The sequence below is a fragment of the Gekko japonicus genome, unplaced genomic scaffold (genome assembly GCF_001447785.1).
Source record: "Gekko japonicus isolate JY-2015 unplaced genomic scaffold, Gekko_japonicus_V1.1 scaffold111, whole genome shotgun sequence".
In the NCBI taxonomy this organism is placed as follows: Eukaryota; Metazoa; Chordata; class Lepidosauria; order Squamata; family Gekkonidae; genus Gekko; species Gekko japonicus.
Window position 1 is genome coordinate 601,050 of NW_015171505.1, and position 16,809 is coordinate 617,858.

The window sequence follows — 16,809 nt, forward strand, 5'->3', positions numbered from 1 at the left end:
CTAATCTGCGAGAACCCGGTTTGATTCCCCACTCCTCCACATGCGGCTGTTGGTGTGACCTTGGGTCAGTCACAAGTTCTCTCAGTGCTGTTCTCTCAGGGGCAGTTCTCGAGAGAGCTCTCTCAGCCCCACCTACCTCACAGGGTGTCTGTTGTGGGGAGGGGAAGGGGGAAGGGATTGTAAACTGCCCTGAGGCTCCTTTGGGTAGTGAAGGGCGGGGTATAAATCCAATCTCTTCTCTTCTTCTTCTTCCTTTACATATATCTAAAGTGTGTTCAGCCTCTGCCTTGAAAGCTCTCTCTGGGCAGAAAGGCGGCATGTAGATGTTTTAAATAAAAAGGCCGGCGGGGGGTGGAGGTGGTCGGGGATCGAGTGATGTCTAGATCAGGTTTCTTGCTGACTGGCTGTTGAGCGGCCTGCATGTCTTGTGTGTGTTTGCAGTGCAGTCTGTGCTGTTAATTCTGCCCTGTGGTCGGGGGGGGGCTTTGCTAGATATCCTATATCTGCTCTTTTTCCTCCCCCCCCCCCATTTGTATGGCCCTTTTTGTTAGCCGTGGCACTAATCTGATATCTCGATTTATTCCAGGCTGAACATGGTGCAATACAGGGCTCTGACCTGCCTCCACAGCATCTTGTTGGTGTCGGATGTGGATTGTCTCGGCGGCGCTTCGGTCCTCCAGTCACTGGCGCAGCACCTGTCTCAGCTGATTTTCTCCCAGCCAGGTGCGTGCGAGGCCTCAGTGCCTGCTAAATCTGGTTTGCCGAGTCTCCGGTTCTTCCCTTTGTCTTCTGCAGCTGTTGGCTGCATGTTCCTCTGCTGTTCAGATCAGCTCCTGAAAACTTGGACTGTTTGGTCCTTTTGGGCAGGAACGGAGTTCCGGCTGGCTCCCGAGTTGGCCACGCCCAACAGGAGCTCATTAGCATAACAGGCCACACCCAACAGCAGGAACTCATTAGGATTGGCTACATTAGGGGTGTGTGGCCTAACATGCAAAGGAGTTCCTGCTACAAAAAAGCCCTGGGTTTTGACAACAAACAGGGTAAAGAGAATAAGAAGCAAAAGGTGGGTGTGGCTGGATGACCACACTTCTGGTAACATGGGGGTGTGGCCTAATATGCTAATGAGTTTTTGCTGTTGGGTATGGCTTATTATGCTAAGGAGTTTTTGCTGGGCTTTTTCTACAAAAAAATCCCTGGTCCTTATGATATATTGAGCAAGGGTGCGTATGCATGCACACTTTCTTAGGGGAGTGTGATGGTCAGAACTGTGGTCTCGGGCCTTGACCTGGATAGCCCAGGCAAACTCGATCTCATCAGATCTCGGAAGCTAAGCAGGGTCAGCCCTGGTTAGTACTTGGATGGGAGACCTCCAAGGAGTACCAGCAGTCGAGAGGAGGGGGCAGGTTTTACTCAGCTACCTCTCTGAGTATCCTCCAGGCCCCCAGTAGGAGTCAGTCACATAAGAACATAAGAGAAGCCAATGTTGGATCAGGCCAATGGCCCATCCTTTCCCAACACTCTGTCACACAGTGGCCAAAAATACCAGGTGCCATCAGAAGAAGAAGAGATTGGACTTATACCCCGCCCTTCACTACCCAAAGGAGTCTCAGAGTGGCTTACAAACTCCTTTCCTTTCCCTTCCCTTCCCCTCCCCACAACAGACACCCTGTGAGGTAGATGGAGCTGAGAGAGCTCTGTCAGAAACTGCTGGCCAGGACACTAGAAGCCCTCCCACTGTTGCCCCCCCGAAGCACATAGAATACAGAGCATCCCTTGCCCCAGACTGAGAGTCCCTATCTATACCTTGTGGCTAATAACCACTGATGGACCTCTGCTCCATATGTTTATCCAGTTCCCTCTTCAAGCCGTCCACGCTTGTAGCTGCTGCCACCTCCTGTGGCAGTGAATTCCATGACTCACCAGAGGTCGCCATGACTTCCAGGTGCATACATGTGCATGCACATGCACGCACACACAGGTTCATTCCCCAGCATCGCCAGTTGAAAGGCTCTGACAGTTGATATAAGAGTCCTCTGCCTGAGACCCTGGAGAGCTGCTGCCCATCTGGGTAGACAGTACTGATGATGGACCAATAGTCAAAGGCAGCTTCCTGCCGGAAGGTCACAGATGGATTGTTCCTGGCAGGTGGGACCATCAGGAAAGTCATGTCATAAGAACATAAGAGACGCCAATGTTGGATCAGGCCAAAGGCCCATCCAGTCCAATACTCTGTGTCACACAGTGGCCAGAAATACCAGTGCCATCAGGAGGTCCACCAGTGGGGCCAGGCAGGGGTCGTTTCATAGAAAAAGAGCTAGGGGAACTCATTAGCATAACTCATTAGCATATGCCACACCCCCTGACATCACCGGAAGTGTGTCATAAGGCCACACCCCCTGACATCACCGGAAGTGTGTCATAAGGCCACACCCCCCGCCCCCAACGGTCCCGGCCGGCGGGAGTGCAAGGAAGCCCCGCGAAGGCCCTCCCTGGCCCCAGGCAGGCAGGGGTGGGGAGAGGCAGGGAGGAAGCAACTTACCCTCCCTCTTATCCTGCCTCCTCTTGGCTGAATGAGGGCCAGAAGCGGGGTGGCCGGAAGCAGGGTGCGGGGCTTCATCATGTGCCCCGCCCCCTGTACCTCATCCGGGGGAACTGCGATGCCCCGCATTCCCCCCCCGAAATGATCTCTGGGGCCAGGACATTAGAAGCCCTCCCACTGTTGACCCCCCAAGCACCAAGAAGACAGAGCATCACTTGCCCCAGAGTCCCTATCTTTACCTTGTGGCTAATAGCCACTGATGGACCTCTGCTCCATATGCTTATCTAATTCCCTTTTGAAGCCGTCCATGCTTGGAGCCGCCAAATGTCAAAGAAATTTGCTGGTGAGCAGAGGAAATGGGGGTCTAGAAGAAACACCAAATGTCCAAAGTTACTATTAGCAGCCCAAAGGTCACAGAGGGATAATCCACGGTGGGTGAAGCTGCAGAAGGTGATGTGGGTGGAGCCATTCACAAAATGGCTGCTGCAGGAGGCAGAGCCAACCACAAAATGTCAGTTGAGGTTACGTATAACTCTTAACAGTAACTCTTCAACATTTCAGGTAGAAGCTCGGTTTAACAGGATGCTTTAATGCCTTTTCATCTGCACAGCCACTGAGAAGCTGTGCTGGGCAAAAAACCCCACCTAGCCCCGCCCACTTTCTAAAAGCACTTGGCGGGCATCGTGCTGCCCGTGGGCACCCTGTTGAGGACCCCTGGCTTATGTCCTTAAAGTTTACCATACATGGTAAATACAACAACAGAATGTCTGTAAATACGGGGAAAGTGAGTGTTTTTTTTAAATAGAGTGATTGGTGGGATGTAGGATACAAAAGGTTGAAAACGATCACTGTAGGCAGCCGGGGTGGTGGTTTTGGGTGGTCTGTGGTTGGCGGAAGAGAGTGCCCTGAGAGCGGGCATTGAAATGTACACCTTTGAAATATGCCCTTCCACATACTTACAAATTGTGTATCTTTGCAAAAAAAATAAAAATAAAATATATTTTGGCCCTGGTCACACGGGCAGGAAAATGTGGGGGGAAGCGTGGCTGTTTGCCCTGGAGCAAAATAACGCGCGGCTGCGCGATCAGATGTCCCGTCGAGGTCCCGTGATGGGGGGGGGTGCCGATCACAGGACAATCCTGCGGCGTGGCAAAGAAGCGGCCTCCCTAGCAAAAGGCTCCATGGGATTAACCCCTTCCAGGGCTGCAGAGGAATGCAAACTGTGTCCTCAGTCTGGTCCCCTCCAGGAGGAGCTTCAGCCGGGCCACCCTCCCGCCACGCCCCCCCTGCACCTCCCCCTCTGCCGCCCGGTGCAGAGAGTTCCTCTCGAGCAGGCCGAGCCAGGAGTAGGGGGGAGTACAGAAAAGAGGAGGGGGCTGTGTTGTTTGGTTTTTAAACGCTGTTGGGTGCTTGTGCGCATCCCGTGGAGACTTGTGGAAAAAAACACCTTTTAGCAACAGGACATGGGCGGGCGCCGGATGCCACGACCTACCACTGGAAACGCGATCAGGCACCCGCCCTTGCCCTGCTGTTTCCGGAAACTAGTACCTCGGAGGTACTAGTTTTTTACCCCGCATCTTCGGCGGGAAGCCTCGGGTTCGCCACGGGAGCTCTACGCTTCCCAGATGTGGCGCTGTGGTCGCGCCCGGAAAATCTGCCTATCTTCTGTCTCTGTAGCGTGGCTAATGCTCCGTGTGACCACAGCCATAGATATAGATATAATGAAGGAGATGGGGGGTTTAGAATCCCTGGCTCCCGGTACAGTTCGCCTGCTTCCCTGGACATTGTGCCTTTTGCGTTGTGGTTTTTGTTTTGAGGCTCATGTGGCTTTTTACTTTTTTGGGGGCAGAGTTTTCGAAGCAAACGGAATTTCTGGAAGCCGTCACCAGCGCTTTGCGGGCTCTCTTGCAAATGATGGCATCCAATAATATATCTCAGGTGAGATGGGTCTCCTGATTTGTTTCAAACGTGCTCGGTTATCGTGGTGCTAAAATTAGGCATGCTTGCGTTACTGCAAAAATCCTCCAAACTTGGAGTCTGAACAGCACGGTTTCTGGAAGGGGGGTTGCGTGCTGTGGTTGCGGAGAGAAGAAGGGCAGTACTTTCTCCCCCCCCCCGCCCCACCTGTAGAGAGAGACTGAATGAGAAGAGGGTCTACTATTACCTTTTAATGGCAGAAATTATACAGTCAAGCCCAAAGTAAACAACTCTTCTGGTTCTCTCTGAGAAGCAGCTTTATATCAGAATTTTTGTAAATTGTTGTGATGTTTCAACAGCTGGTTAAAACTCTGAAGCCTCCCATATCTGTCCATCCGTATAGGGATGCCAGCCTCCAGGTGGGACCTGGAGGTCTCCTAGAATTACAGCTCATTTCTAGACTACAGAGATCAGTTCCTGTGGAGAAAATGGATGCTTTGGAGGGTGGAGTCCATGGCATTGTACCCAGGGGTCATTTCGTAGGAAAAGAGGTGCAGGAGCTCATTAGCACAACTCATTAGCGTAACTCATTTGCATATGCCACCCCCCCTGACATCACCGGAAGTGTGTCAGAAGGCAACCCCCACCGCTCAGGCTCCACTGGACTGTTTTGGATTGCTAGCTATTGGGGGGGGGATGTGTAGATCTCGCAGAGGAGGGAGAAAGGCGGGGGGGGGGCTCTGTAGGCCTTTCCCGGACCATCTGCCAAGGCCGGTGAGCCGGGAAAGGTGGGTGGGGAGGCTGTATAGGCTATTCCCGGGCCATCCACTGAGGTGGGCGAGCTGGGAAAGGCAGTGGGGGCCTCCGGAGGCCTTCCCCGGGCCCTGCGCCTCGGCGTGGGCCAGGGAAGGCAGGCCGGGTGGGGGGGCCTCTGCAGTTTACCTGGCTGCTTCTTGCTCTGACTGAGGGCTGCTGGGAGCAGGGGGCGGGGCTTGTTGCATGTCCCCGCCCCCTGGGCTCTTTACTGCCGGAGCTCCGCTCCTGTGCGCTCCTGCAGGAAATGACCCCTGATTATACCCCACTGAGGCCCCTGTCCTCCCTAGGCTCATATCTCCAGGAGTTTCCCAGCCTGGATCTGGCGATCCCTACCACCTCATCCCTCGCAAGTGGCTCTGGGGACCCCACTTCTGGCACCCCATCACACCAAAGACGGACTGAAAAACAGGACCTAGAGCTGGGCTTTTCACACTGGAGTATTAATGTAGAATGGGGAATGGATTTATGCCCCCTCCTGTGATTCCAGGAGCAGAAAAGAGCAAGAGTCCAGCAGCACCTTAAAGGCTTAACACAATTTGGGGCAGGGGAGGAGCCGTTCCTGAGTCACTGCCCACTTCTTCAGATGGACTCACGAGAGCTCCTCCCCCTGCCACTAAATCTTGCTAGTCTTTGAGGAGCCGCTGGACTCTTGCTCTTTTCTGCTGCTGCAGACAGACAAACACGGCTACCCATCTTGGACTTTCTCCAACGTAACTGCTTTGGGGCATGCCTGATGGGGTTTTCCGGGTCAGTAAGGATGCCAGCAGCTGGAATACGGCAGGTGGTGGTGGGAGTTTGACCATGTGCCGCTGAACACAGGCAGGATACGTTTAACTCGGGCACTGTTCCTCGTCACCAACAGAGAGGGCGTCTGAGATGAGAGGTAGGACACGTTGTCCCCTTAAAACTGAATCCCATTAAAAACTGAAACCAAAAATCTCTTAGCTTTAATGTGTGCGTTTCCCCCCCACCTTCCTTCTGTTAAACAAAAGGGAGCATTTTATTCGTTGTGGGGTTTGTGTGTTTAAACAGTGCACCACTCCTGAGCAACTGATGACTCTGTGCGAAGCTGGTATTCAGAGCGACAACGTCGGCGTTCGGGTCAACGTCGTCAGCATTCTGGGCATTGCTGGCAGTGTGCTGTCGAAACTGGAAGACACCGTGGAAACACTAAAGGTAAAGGCATTAATGCTACCAGGTGGGGTATCCCTCCTCCCTTGATGCTGTGGCCCAAAATGGTTTACTTTTTTTGGGGGGGGGGGGAATGTACTTCCTTGTCGTTTCAGATGATTGGGAAATTCCTCCTTGAAGTTGCAACGAAAGACCTTTCTCTGGTGGTTGCGGGAGAAGCGCTGGATGCCCTTTTTGACGTCTTTGCCGACGGGAAAGAAGCGGAGAGGGCGGCGGAGCAAATTAAACTGCTTTCGGCACTTAAGGAATTCCAGCCGGTTTTCAGATTGCGAGTAAGCATGCCGTATTGTGGCGGGAGGGAGACAGCATGGCGCTACTGATCTGGTACCTGACACAGTTACACCACACTGATTGTGTAATTTCACTTCCTGGCAATCGCATCCCATGCTCCTATTTGGTTTCCTTAAAAAAAAATATCAGTTTTTATTTATTTTATTTTGTTTAAAGAATGACATGTTGCTAGCCCTCATGGGTGCTGAAACAATGAGGAATTTCAGACAGGCGATATATTCCGGAAGAGGAACGGTTCCCAAACGGTTTCTGGTCTGTCATTTCAGACAGAACCGTTTGAGAACCGGTTCCCTTCGGGTATATATTTGTCATTTCATACACAATCGCGTTTTACCTGTCAGCCACTTCCAAGTACTCCTCAGTTTCCTCTCCCGGTTCCGATGCACTTTTTCCCGCTGTTTTTCGCCCGCGTGGGCGATCTCCGGCTTTAAAAAAAAAGTTTGCTTTATAGCGTTATAGCGCTATAGCGCTATAACGGAATAACATTATATCAATCCCATTGGAATGCATGGAGTGTTTTGTTATACTGCTATAGCGCTATAGCACTCTAAAGCGAACGTTAAAAAAAAAAGCCGGAGATCGCCCATACGGGTGAAAAATGGCGGGGGGAAAGCGGGAAAAAGCGGTGCAGTCTGAAATGGCAAACCGCTTCAGATCCAGCTTTTTACCGGAAGGGGAAAGCCATGTGTGAAATGGCAGCCCTATACCAGTTCACTTCAAAACGGATCATTACCGGCTTGAAACCGGGTGAAACTGGGTAATGTGAAATTCCCCAATGTTTGAGTGGTGGAGGTGGGCAACAGTTATGAGGATGAGAGAGATGTTAGAGCTCTTTCCCCTTGACTTTTTCATACATTGCTGTCTATATTTGTAGCCCTCAGACTTCCGCACCTATTCTTTCTGTCTATCCATCCATTAAATTTTTGTCCCACCTTTTCTCCAGTTTGGTGTAGTGTTTAGGAGTGCAGACTCTAATCTGGGAGAACCAGGGTTGATTCCCCACACCTCCACATGCAGCTGCTGGTGTGACCTTGGGTCAGTCACAAGTTCTTTCGGAGCTGTTCTCTCAAGGGCAGTCCCCGAAAGAGCTCTCTCAGCCCCACCTACCTCATCGGCAATGTTCCCTCTAAGCCGTGGTGCCTTGTGAGCAAAAATTCTACTTCGTGAGCTGCTGGCATTAAAGTTGTGAGCGAGTGATTTGGCTACTGCATAAATGAGTTGGCTCTGGAGCCGTCCTTCCTGAGCGGAGACAAAAATGTGTGAGCCAGAGGCCAAAAAACTGTGAGCTAGCTCACACTAACTCAGCTTAGAGGGAACACTGCTCACCGGGTGTCTGTTGTGAGGAGGGGAAGGGAAAGGAGATCGTAAGCCACTCAAGTAGTGAAGGGTGGGGTATAAATCCAATCCCTTCTTCTTCTTTTACCTCACCGGGTGACTGTTGTGGGGAGGGGAAGGGAAAGGAGATCGTAAGCCACTCTGAGACTCCTTCAAGTAGTGAAGGGCGGGGTATAAATCCCATCTCTTCTTCTTCTCTCCAGTGAGTTCAGACCACTGTATATGGTTCTATCCTTCCTCCGTTATTTTCTCCTCACAACACCCTTGTGAAGGAGGGTGGGCTGCGGGTTTCTGGCCCAAGTTCAGCCAGCAGGCGTCAGGACCGATTGGGGTTTTTACCCAGGCGTCCCTGTTTCTGGTTTGGCATTTCAGCTGCTGACCCGTACTGATCCTCTCTGCTGCCGATTCTTCATCAGCATCATGTGAAACTAAGGTTGCCAACTCTGGGTTGGGAAATTCCTGGAGATGTGGGGGTGGAGCCTCGGGAAGGCGGGTTTTGGGGAAGGGAGGGACCTCAGCCAGGGTACGACAGCAGAGTGCACTTTCCAAAAATGCCGTTTTCTCCAGAAGGATCTGATCTCTGTACTCTGAGGATCTGTTGTCATTCCGAGAGATCTCCAGGCCGCACAAGGAGGCTGGCGACCATGTGTGAAACCCGTTCCTTCCTTCCTTCCGCCTTGTTTTCTTGTTAGGAGAGATTACAGTGATTTGACTTGTTTAGGTGACTCTGCCACGGGAAAGCAGTATTTTTTAAAAAAAATATTTACTTCATCTGTCCCCCACTTTTCTCCCCACTGGGGACCCCAAACTGGCTTATATTGTTCTTCTCTCCTCTATTTTATCTTCACAACAACCTGGTGAGGTAGGTTAGGCTCAGAGAGAGTGACTGGCCCCTGGTCTCCCAGCAAAGATTCCATGGCGGAGTGGGGATCCAAGCCTAGCGCCTGCCGCGTCCTAGTCGGAGCACAGTGTGTTCGTTAAATGTAATTGGTTTGCTTGCTCAGACAAGAGCCTGAAGAATCTGGCTTTTGGGGCTGTCTGGTTCTTGCGGTTTGGGGTTCGTCTGAAACACAATTGCCAAGGTGTACCTGCCACCCCCAGGGAACGAGTCGCTCTGGAACACAAGGAATGATCTAGTCTGCCATCGTGGCAGAATTGCTATCTGGTTGGCGGGCTCTAATTTACTGGAATAAGTTCTCCAAAGACTGGAGAAGTAAAGGGCCAGTTTGTACAAGCGCTTCCACCACTTTGGTGCAGTTTTCTAGTTTGTGGTTGCAGATCCAACACCACTGACATCACCTCAAGCCCAATTAGCAATACTTTTCAGTGGAATAATATTCCTCCCTTCTCAAATTCAGTACTTTGTGTGCATTCATACTTCTGTTCAGCTTGCAGGCCACCAGCGGTGATCCTCAAAGGAGGTCAAAGTGGTGTACATCAGTGTTCCCTCTAAGCTATGGTCTCGTGAGCAAAAATTCTACTTTGTGAGCTACTGGCACTAAAGCTGTGAGCAAGTGATTTGGCTGCTGCATAAATTAGTTTGCTCTGGAGCCCTCCTTCCTGAGCTGAGACAGAAATGTGTGAGCCAGGGGCTAAAAAACTGTGAGCTAGCTCACACCAACTCAGCTTAGAGGGAACACTGGTGTACATGGATTCCCCATTTCTTATTTTATCCTCATAGCAACTGTGAGATAGATGAACTTGGGTGGACGTGGGGATTGAAACCTGACCTTCCTTCTTGAAGTCCAGCACTGTCACTCCCATAGCACACTGCCGCCCCTTGTGCATTTTAGGAGAGAATATTTACTGGAAATCGCCTTCTTTGGTTCCACTGGGGATCCAGGGTAGTCTTTTATCTAGGATGGGCTGGTATTTGTGGTTTTGATTCATTCAATCATGTTTTAATTGATAGTCTGTATTTGCAGAGCATCACCCTGTTTAAACTTGTGGTCCTCTAATTTACCTGGTTGGGGGGAGGGGAGAAGCTTGTTACTTGGTCAGGTGACATATGTGTTTGGATTTTAAAGGACTGCATATTTTTTAAGGGACTGCGGAAGACAGGAAGGCCTGGCGGGATCTGGTCCATGGGGTCGCGAAGAGTCGGACTCGACTGTGCGACTGAACAACAACATATTACGTTTATCAGATGGTTTAGACAGCATCTTGACTTGCAAACTGAAGAATGTCATTAAAAATAAACATTTATAACTTCCTTTTCAATTGCAGATGCGGAAAGAAGGGAAAGGACAGTACAGCACTGACCAGTTGTGTGTGCTGGACAACGTGAAGCTGAATTTAAGAAGATTTATTGCCTATCTAGAGAATCTGGAGAGGAAATAGTAACATAGAATTCTATTTAGAGAAACTCTGTAAAGCTATATTTTTATTATTGTTTGTTAAATACTGTAGTTTGAAGCGTAGCAACTTGTAGTAGCTGGGAGGGAAAAGAGTTTGCTTTTGATGTTGCATTTTTTAGAATTATTTCGGGGAAGGAGGTTGATGCAATAATAAATTGAGATTCGGAGTATGCAGTTGCCACATCATTTGATGAAATGTTAGCGTCTGCCAGAATGTGGCCTTAAATCAGGTCTAGAAGAACCTCCTGCATTGCAACCTTTTGGTTTCTTAAAGAGTCAGAATCAAACTCTCTAGGACTGTTTTGCCTGGAATAAAATCAGTATGAGTTCCCTGGATGTCAGCACTTCTATTTCTAAGTGACCGGGTGCTTAGGATTTTTCCAGTTCTGTTTTTGAAGTCCTGGGGTAGATACAAAGTTCTCAGTCTACTAATTGTGGTTAGCAAACTGGGATAATCTCAAACACTCATGTACTCCTCCCTACTTACCCCTTCCCTTTTCAGAGGTAATCAGGCTGCAGTTAAGGTCCGTTTGATGCTAGCATTAGCCATGGTTAACTCACACCAGAGTTTGCAGTGATGGTCAGAACGGAGTTTGCTGACTCTGGTTTAGCCTAACCATAGTTAATGTCAATAGAGCACTATACCATGACTCGCTTCAAAAAGGAAAGGTACACTCCTAGTTTCCCAACCGTGGTTAGAATCTATTAATAAAATCCATCGATTTCCAGCTAATACAGGTGTATTCCTCCTGATGGCACCTGGTATTTTTGGCCACTGTGTGACAGAGTGTTGGACTAGATGGGCCTTTGGCCTGATCCAACATTGGCGTCTCTTATGTTCTTATTAATATATCTGTATTGCCTAGAAGTATGTGGGTTTGATCATTAAGAACATAAGAGAAGCCAATGTTGGGTCAGGCCAATGGCCCATCCAGTCCAGCACTCTGTCACACAGTGGCCAAAAATACCAGGGGCCATCAGGTCCACCAGTGGGACCAGAACAGTAGAAACCCTCCCCTTGTTGCCCCCCATCCCAAGCATCAAGAATACAGAACATCACTCGCCCCCTTGTGTTCTGGTACGGCAGTCTGTAAGGAAGAAATCTGAAATGCTTAATTATTCATACAGGATCCTCTGTTCCTTGTCTTCTAGACACAAAGAGCTACAGGATTATACAGTCTTTAAGGGTTCAATATATAGCAGAGTTTCTGTACAGGATGACAGCATAATCATTAATACTTACCTCTGTTTACCTTTTGCAATATGAACTGTTTCCATACTGCCTTCAAATTGGCATTTTAGAATAATTCACTAAAGTCAAGCATGATACTTTGTCTACTTCTTTTTCAACTGGGATGGATTTTAAAAAGAACGACTGTTTGACCTTTTTGCCCAGTAGAATGTACAGTCTGCTGGAGTCTGAAATGGAAGATCATGGAAGTCACGTCAAATGCATAACTATTTTTGTACTAAAATGTAGGTATAAAGGTTTTTTTAAAAATAGATACTTTTTAAAATTAAAATGCACATAATGGGAATTGTGAGGATGTTGGACGAAGATTATATAATGTGAAAGCCAGCAATTTAAAATGCTTTTCCACAAGAATCCTTGGCAGGAAAGATGGCTTCTTGTATATATGAAGAACCTTTTAACATAGTAATGCTTAATTTGGAAACCATTGGAATCGTTTTAAAAACATGACATGATGTGACATAGGAATAAGTGTGTCCTTTGGAATGTTTGGTAATGATGTTTTTTATCTGGCATTTCAAATCGAGCTCATTTGAAGAGTCGCTATACGCATTAACGTGTGTCCTGTGAATCTGTTCATTTTTGTATGCCACGTTCTTGTTTGTATAAATGTTTTTCTGCACAATTTGTTAGTGGCTGAGTTATCCATGGATCTCTTTTTTAAAAAATATTTTATTTTTATACTGTTTTACAATGCACATAGCTCGATAACACATAACCATAACAGGGAGATATAGATTACAGCAAGAAAATAATTGGAAACATTGGAAGAGTGCAATTTATAAATATAACATGACAGTCCCGGCTATTAACTATTCTTGCTATGTTAACTCTATGTTAGTACATTACTCTGTGGTTACTTTGGTGGACCTCATGAGCCTTAGTGCGCCATGTTGAGGTTTAGTGTGATAGAGACCGAACGTTTCTGATATGCTAATTTGAGGATTGGGGTTTGTGGCATTTTACAGGAACAACCACCTGTGATAACTGGGGTTTGAGGGAAGTATTTCGTGCTCTGTCATATATTTTATAACTGGTGCCCATAGCCTTGAGAACTTCGCGTGTGGTGTAATATTTGACGGCAGAGACCTTTGGCTTAAATCTGCTATTTTGACCATGACAATCTGTTCCCAAAGCTTGTCATGCCATACCGTAAGCGTTGGTGCGGTGGGAGATTTCCAAGCGGCGGCTATTGTTACCCTGGCCGTTGCCAGTAATATTGACGTAAGGACCCTCGCTTCGACCTTGACGGAATCGTCCCATATATTTAACAACATGATTTCTGGTGTGCAGGATATTCTTTGCGAGGTGATCTCATTAACACAAAGCTGTACCTCGTTCCAGAATTGATGTATCTCCGGGCAAATCTACCAGGAGTGGAGGTATGACCCAGCCTGCCCGCATCTCTTCCAACATGTTGAGTCATTACTGCTGTTGATTTTGTTCAGTTGTGTGGGAGTCATATACCATCTTGTGAGCAATTTAAAGTTCTGTAATCGCAGGTTGAATCTCTTAATGGGTGTCTTCCCTGTGTTGTAGGTATTTGATCTATGTATGTGTATATTTTCCTTTTTTTCCCCACCCCCTGTGTCGCAACGGGCCTGTGTTGTATGTGATTTTTGGCCTTCCAAGTCTAAAAATCTGTCAAGATGCTTCCTTCTGCTCTATTAATGCTGAGAGTAACAAGATATTTATACCCCACCCCCCAAAGAGTGAGTGAGTCTGCCTCTAAACAAATTACATTGCTGACATTTCATGCAGCATTCCAGAAATGAGAGATTTGGTGTTCTGGTTACCATCTGGCAGGGATGTAACAGGAGTTCCCATAAATTCATGGGGAAGTAACTGCACCTCTTTGGATATGATAATCGCATCCCCTTGGCCACATTCCTGGTTTCACAAGTACATCCTCTTGGCAGTTCTCTATTAGAGGTGCTCTACATATTTTGCATGGGCGGAAATCATATGGTCCTCATCCATTAATGAGCGGTTGGCTGTTCAGCATTGCGGCCTTTGTTTTCCCATGTCCCTTGATCCTTTTGAATTATAAATTTATATTTTTGGGGGGGTCACGTGTAGAAGCAGTGCCCAACAAGAATGTCACCCAGAAACGTATGAGACAGTGTATGAATTCCAGGTAGAACTTTTCCCTCTAAACACCTACCCATCTTTTAATTGTTTTAGAGGTTTGTCAAGAAACAAGGAAATTTCAGGGTATCTGTGGAGGCATGGAGCTCCCGCCTCCTCGTTTTGCCAAAGCGGGTGTCACTTTCATGTTGCTAAATAGAAACAAACAAAAAAAAAGTTGACAATATCTGCTGCTGCTAATTGTCTCTATTGTTATGGTGGGAGGTGCTGCATGGTTTTGAAGAAAAGCCAAGTGTCGACATGGTAAAAATGTTTTGTCACAATCTGTTCAAAGCTATTTTGATCCTGTGTGCAGAGATGGAAAATCTGTTTTGATGCTTTTGATGAAAAAAAGGGAATGCGGGCTTCATTTATCTGATGGGATTCGAGCAACTTTAATGAAAAGTTCTTCCCTTTGCCAATTAACTTAGTTCTCATGTTTATTTCTCGAGAGCCTTTTGCATTGTGTGGGCAAAGGAGAGGCTCTTTCAGTCAACCGGCAGTCTAGGTCTCACTGATATAAAGAATAATGGAATGTTGAAATTGCTAATCGGCTGTCTACAGCCACGTAATAAGTCAGGTCTGTATCAGAAGGAATGCCACAGCTTGTAAACAAATTGATCCTTGTAGTAGCTATCCTGGAATTCATCCTTAGCTGTATGTCCAAATTCCTATTTATTCTATAATAACTACTGCTAGGTTGTATACATTAGCTGGTTGTTTTTAACCCAATTTCCCCCCCTCCAGTTCTCCAAGTAAACATAGGGAACTGTAGAGAACAGCCAAAACGTGTACTTGTAGCCGGTCATCTTTTCTCCAGTCTTGGAGAACCGCTGATTGCCTTCTGGGACGCCATCCAAGAATTAATTTGTGAAAAGCCATTTCTTTGGAGGGCAATTCATCGCAAATGTACTATTAAATGGAAAGGACTTTGAATGACACCAGGATGTGGTACACATGCATGAAATGAGATAACATGATCTGTACGTGCAGGAGTTGTTGGTTTGCAATGGCCTTTATGTTGACTCTTGGAACTTTGCGGCCGTTTGACGTGATGATTGAGACACTTTCTGGAAGTTTCACAGGACTCTATTCTGTGTTCCCTTTTATTCTGTGTGCATGTGTATATATGTAGGGGGGAGGGCTTCTTACAGATACAGGGGTGGAAAATGGTCAGTAAAGTCAGTATTTCTTTGATTTTTGTGAATGCAGTTTGTGTTTTTCCGTTTTCATAGCTGCTTTTTTGGGAAAACATGATGACTTCCTAGTGAGAAGACAGATTGTTTTCAGTCTAGTTATGAAGTACTTTAAGGACTTTGTTCCTGAGAGTAAAAGTGATTTGGTGACATTTTCCACAAAGTATAGAAACACGATTAACCTCTGGAAACATGAGACAATGAAAGTAGAGGTGATGGAAGAAGAGGACAACATGATCCGTACGTGCAGGAGTTGTTGGTTTGCAATGGCTTTTATGTTGACTCTTGGAACTTTGCGGCTGTCTGACGTGATGATTGAGACAATTTCTGGAAGTTTCACAGGACTCTATTCTATGTTCCCTTTTATTCTGTGTGCATATGTATATATGTAGGGGGGAGGGCTTCTTACAGATACAGGGGTGGAAAATGGTCAGTAAAAGTCAGTTTTTTCATCTTGGTCAGTAATTTGTCAGTTTTTTTAAAAAATGGTCAGTAAAGTCAGTATTTCTTTGATTTTTGTGAATGCAGTTTGTGTTTTTCCATTTTCATAGCTGCTTTTTTGGGGAAACATGATGACGTCCTAGTGAGAAGACAGATTGTTTTCAGTCTAGTTATGAAGTACTTTAAGGACTTTGTTCCTAGGAGTAAAAGTGATTTGGTGACATTTTCCACAAAGTATAGAAACACGATTAACCTTTTGAAACATGAGACAATGAGAGTAGAGGTGATGGAAGAAGAGGACAAGGGGGGGAAATGCTTGTGGATGCAGTGCAGAAAACTGTTGAGAAACTAAAGAGTTTGTGAATAACTATTTATTTATTTATTCAATTTATACCCCACCCTCCCTGCCAGAGCAGGCTCAGAGCGGCTTACAAAGAGATTAAACATATAGGTAACAAATTATATACAAACTTAAAACAAATAATAAAACTCTACATTATCATAAAGTGCTAGTAAGTGATCAGGTACTTATAACAATGCTTACAGAAGGCGGAACCAATGCTAGTGTTGTAATCAGATGATCTATATTGGTGGTTGGCTCGCTTTGGTCTCTATATTTAGGCAACAGCACAGGCTGTTGGTGGTAAGCCAAGGACCAGGGCACTGTCACTTCTCAGTTATTTGGTGCGGCTCCTTAGTCAAAGGCCTGGTGGAAGAGCTCCATCTTGCAGGCCCTGCGGAACTGTAAAAGGTCCCGAGGGCTCTGATCTCTTCTGGGAGCTCATTCCACCAGTACGGAGCCACCACTGAGAAGGCCCTGGCCTTGGTTGTGGACAGTCTGGCATCTTTAGGACCTGGGAGGCCAATCGATTTTGTGACCCTGAGCGCAGTGCTCTCTGGGGAATGTGTGGGGAAAGGCGTTCCCTCAGGTATGTGGGCCCCTGACCATAAAGGGCTTTAAAGGTAAGTACCAGCACCTTGAAGCAAATTTGGTATGCTATCAGCAGCCAGTGCAGTGCTTTCAGCACGGGCTGGATGTGCTCCCACATAGGGAGGGCCATCAGAAGCCTGGCTGCAGCATTTTGCACTAGCTGTATCTTATTTATTTAATTTATTTACTTATTTTGAGATTTATATCCCACCCTTCCAAGCGGCTAATGCCGGATTAAATAGGTAAAATACAATAAAACAATATTACATATCCACAATAAAATCCATAACAGTATTTAAGGTGCTCTATTATCCTGTATATAAATCCCCAAGATGGACAGTAATCCCAAATCGACGGCCAGCTTTATTAAATAGCGAGGGTTCCAGCAGTGATGTTCTCCCCACTTCCGCCAGGCG

General features: G+C 47.1%; 1 protein-coding gene across 1 annotated transcript in view; it reads left to right on the forward strand.

Moving 5' to 3' along the window:
• The window catches only part of HEATR3 (HEAT repeat containing 3), a 39,677-nt gene extending 28,507 nt beyond the window's left edge, over window positions 1-11,170 (forward strand). Inside the window, exons 11-15 of the mRNA XM_015419259.1 lie at window positions 587-723; window positions 4,389-4,477; window positions 6,305-6,448; window positions 6,559-6,735; window positions 10,316-11,170. Coding sequence (XP_015274745.1) covers window positions 587-723; window positions 4,389-4,477; window positions 6,305-6,448; window positions 6,559-6,735; window positions 10,316-10,429 — 661 coding nt within the window. The 3' untranslated portion in view covers window positions 10,430-11,170. The remainder of the gene's footprint in view (window positions 1-586; window positions 724-4,388; window positions 4,478-6,304; window positions 6,449-6,558; window positions 6,736-10,315) is intronic.
• Window positions 11,171-16,809: the final 5,639 nt, after the last annotated feature.